The 3,945-nt window shown below is 33.4% G+C and overlaps 1 protein-coding gene across 1 annotated transcript; it reads left to right on the top strand.

Annotated features, from left to right (window-relative positions):
• Positions 1 to 2,248, top strand: LOC149576010 (transcription factor MYB3R-5-like). The gene is made up of 8 exons (XM_089825604.1): positions 1 to 117; positions 402 to 465; positions 563 to 620; positions 727 to 821; positions 950 to 1,053; positions 1,173 to 1,301; positions 1,446 to 1,609; positions 2,137 to 2,248. The coding sequence occupies exons 1-7, from the start codon at positions 80 to 82 to the stop codon at positions 1,597 to 1,599; spliced, it is 642 nt and encodes a 213-aa protein (XP_089681730.1). The 5' UTR covers positions 1 to 79; the 3' UTR covers positions 1,600 to 1,609; positions 2,137 to 2,248.
• Positions 2,249 to 3,945: the final 1,697 nt, after the last annotated feature.

The raw sequence follows: 3,945 nt of genomic DNA, 5'->3' as shown, positions 1-3,945 counted from the left end.
GTGTTGAGGATTGAACGTCTATTCTGCATTTGAAAAACAAACCATCCAAAACTGTCTTTCAGGAGCAATAGCCGCCAAGATGGACAATGATGTAGAATTCCATTCTCGTCCTAAACGGTAGTAATAATGATCAACCTTTTTAACCTCTGCGAATTCTGTTTGTTCAAATTTCTCACGCTCTGATATTATTTCTGAGCGGAATTTTTTCAAAGGTTTTGACAGTCACAAAAGTTAACAATTCAAATTTCTAGGGTCTCGACGGTCATAATAGATATAACCAAAGTTTTGATGGTCGGAATAGTTATAACTTAAATTTCCAAGGTTTTGACAGTCGGAATAGTTATAATTTAAATTTCCAAAGTTTTGACAGTCGGATAGTTATAATATAAAATTTTGAGCAGAAAAATGAGCTCAAGAATGAAGATGAAAGTCCCCATTTCCGAATGTGTTTGGACGAAGGAGGAGGTACATTGCAAAGAACTCAGATCAATAAAGATTGTGCATATAATATTATGTTATTCATATCAGTTCATAACAGGGTTATGTGGTCCTGAATTTCCAGGATGAAAAGCTTCGGAAGACTGTTCAGATGTACGAAGAGAATGACTGGAAGAAGATATGTATGTATGGATCTGAAAAATTGATGCTAAAATCTCACACATAATTAAATTCGGAAACAGATTTCTCCTATAAATAGCTTGTTGATGATTTTATTTTCTGTTGCAGCTGGTTGCATAATGGGCAAGACTGATATACAGTGCTTTCAACGATGGCAAAAGGTTCTGAACCCTAATCTTGTGAAGGGCTACTGGACTAAAGAGGTTAGATCATTACAACCCACAAAAATAAGTTTTGATATTCTTTGAAGTGTTTGAAGCAGTGCCTTTACTGGACTAGGTTTGTTTTTGTTGTTGTTGATTGAGTGAATTTTGGGTTCCCCTGTTTTCAGGAGGATGAGAAGCTGATTGAGCTGGTAGAGATGTTTGGGACAAAGAGGTGGGCCGCCATTGCCCGTTCAATCCCTGGTCGAATTGGCAAACAATGCCGCGAAAGGTACACATAACTAAATTCAAAAGGCTGGCAGAGATCAACCAAGAACTCAAGAAATCAATCAAGTTTTCACATGATTTTACATTTTGTCTGTTTTTTGGGATTGTGGTCGAAATCTTCAGGTGGTATAATCATCTGGATCCGAGTATCAAGAAAGGAGCATGGACAAAAGAAGAGGAGAGAGTCTTGGCGAGATCTCACCTCGAACTGGGCAACAAATGGGCCGTCATATCTAAGCTCCTTCCTGGCAGGTTGCTCACAATTTTCTTGTTTGTTTTTATTGATTTTTTCTTCAATTCATATATCAAGATCTGTTGAGATTTTTAATATTGCTTGAAATTTTAGTGTACCCCATTAACTCTTTCATTTCTACAACAATGGGCGTGCATGCACAGATCAGAGAACGCTGTAAAGAACCATTGGAATGCTTCCTTGAAGAGAAAGGCTGCAAGAAAATCAAGCAAAGAGGAGGAATCTGATGAACAGAGTGTCTATTTATCAGAGGAACTGTCTGAGATGAGCTCGAGCTCTGATCAGATTCTGTATTGACTTAATTATGGTGAGTACATTAAACCCCAACACTGATACTGTTTTTGAATTAGTTCCAAACCCCACTAACTTTTCCTCAAAGTATACACCTATTATAATACCTTTCTGCCGCAAACCCAAAACCCAGTATCCTGTTCTTGAACACTAATTATGGTGTTCACTAATTATGTTGTTCATATGCATAAACCCTTGCCTAAATCCAAAACCCTATTACTGCTCTGGCATGATCGCAAATCTTTACTACTGGTCTTGTTATGGCATAATAACCTCTAAACCCTCGTATTGTTTCTGGATAAATCTTACACTGTTCTTGAAGGAAGTTTAAACCCAATACCCTGATAAAGATGAAATCCTCGTATTCTTTTTTGGACAAAACCTTAAAACTACTATTTTTGTTCTTGGACAAACATTAAATCCTCATCATTCCATTTGGGACAAAACCTTAAACTTCAAGTTTTATATAGGGATAAAATATTAAACTTCTAGTTTTCTTCTTTCTGTATTTCTTGGGTGGCATACTAATTTGAGCTTCAGCAGATCTAAAGAATCCGATCAACTCACCAGGAGGGCATCTGAGCGATTCTCCTGCCAGCTAATGTTGGCTTTAGATCAGTGAGAAGACAGACATGTCCAATGAAATGTTTACCAGAAGAACTATCTGAGCATTCTGAGGAAGCTTTGTAAATTTAATTGCCATCGAAAACTTCTGATGTACAATTGATGTTGGGATAAGAATGTGATTAAAGGGATTTCGAAATTCTAAGGGAGTTCAATCCATTAAAAACAGTTTTCAAATTTTTATTTTGCCTATTTGATTTTAAATTATTTAGACATTATTATTTTTTGCATTATTCAAGACCCCATTAAAACCCCCAAATGATAATTTTATTACACTTTATATTCACTTTTTATCGATTTCAGTCTTTCCCTCTCTGTGATGAAGGCTTTTGGCCAATAATAATTCTATACAACCTACGAAATTTCTGTGATCTTCAAATTTGCTTAATGTGATGTTAAGCAAATTGCAAAATTTGCATGCAAAATTTCATTTCAATGCATAACTATTTGTTGAATTTAAGTTTTTGGAGTTCGTTCAAAATCTTCATAACCATTTCTCGTTCTATTTTTCTGAATGCTGCATTTCTCTTGCGTTCAACCTCCCATTATATGTTGTTTTTTAATAAAACCACTCTTTATACTGTTCCAGCTTCTTTCTCCATTATATATGAGATTTTAAAAATGTTTACAATGTTGTTAATATTAATTATTTAAGTTGATTAATATAGCGTTGCTTTAATTTGAATATAAGTTCAATTTTAACATATTTTATAATTAATTTTTACTTAAAATGTTTTATAATTTAAGAGAAATTGAATTAAGATTAGGATGCAATTGTAATAGAACACAATAATATAATATAATATGAGATATAATACAAATTATGTAAATGAGTTTTATATTTTAATAACTGAATTAATATTAAGGAAGGATAATGATTTAATGAGCTTGATATATAAATTTATTTATTAAATGATTTAATAGAAATTCAAATCACTCTAAATTTTTATAATTTAATATATCATTTAATTAAGACTAGAAGTTATTTATACATGTTAAGTTATTAGAGTAAAATTTTGACTTTAATATATTAATATAGATGTCAATTTATTTTACATCATTCAAAATGGTATTTAAATTTCTTAATCCTAATGTCTAAATGGTAATATTTTAGATAAGTTTGTGATAAGGGAGTTAGAGACATGTTGATTGAGGTTTCGAAGTAATTTATACGAAGGAGTTGGTGAATCTTGCTTATCATGTTAATGCTTAAGTAGAAGATATTTTTCATAGCTATGTGTAGTTTTTTAGTCAAACTCGTTGTTTCATGAATAGTGATTCACACAAATCCATCTCTCATGAGAATGAATGAAACACTTAGCACTCATTGGATCTAGGTGATGCTCACAGAGGTGAAGCACGGGGACTTCCTGAGAGGTCACCCATCCCAATACTACTCCATCTTGAGCGCACTTAACTACAGAGTTTCCTCCATGGTTAAACCTAATACACTCACAACCCCATTTGCAAAACCTTCACCAATTGTTGTGCCTTATTAAGCTCATCAATTGATAAGTACGAGATATTTCCCATGGCAAGTTAAATCTTGATAGCAGTCAAATTGTGATATTGCTATCAAGATTTAACTATGTAGTTTTTGAGTCAAACTCATTGACCCATTATATAGTGATGCAGGAGCATCCAGAGGTATAAGGGCAATCCTGTGTCACCCAAAAAAATGTACTTAGACTTAGTTTCGATTTCATGTCTTTACATTTTTGGATACCC

The sequence above is a fragment of the Cupressus sempervirens genome, chromosome 1 (genome assembly GCF_028749045.1).
Source record: "Cupressus sempervirens isolate cs-2001-9-10 chromosome 1, ASM2874904v1, whole genome shotgun sequence".
In the NCBI taxonomy this organism is placed as follows: domain Eukaryota; kingdom Viridiplantae; phylum Streptophyta; class Pinopsida; order Cupressales; family Cupressaceae; genus Cupressus; species Cupressus sempervirens.
The sequence above is the reverse complement of the archived record's forward strand: the minus strand, read 5'-3'. Positions and strand labels throughout refer to the sequence as shown.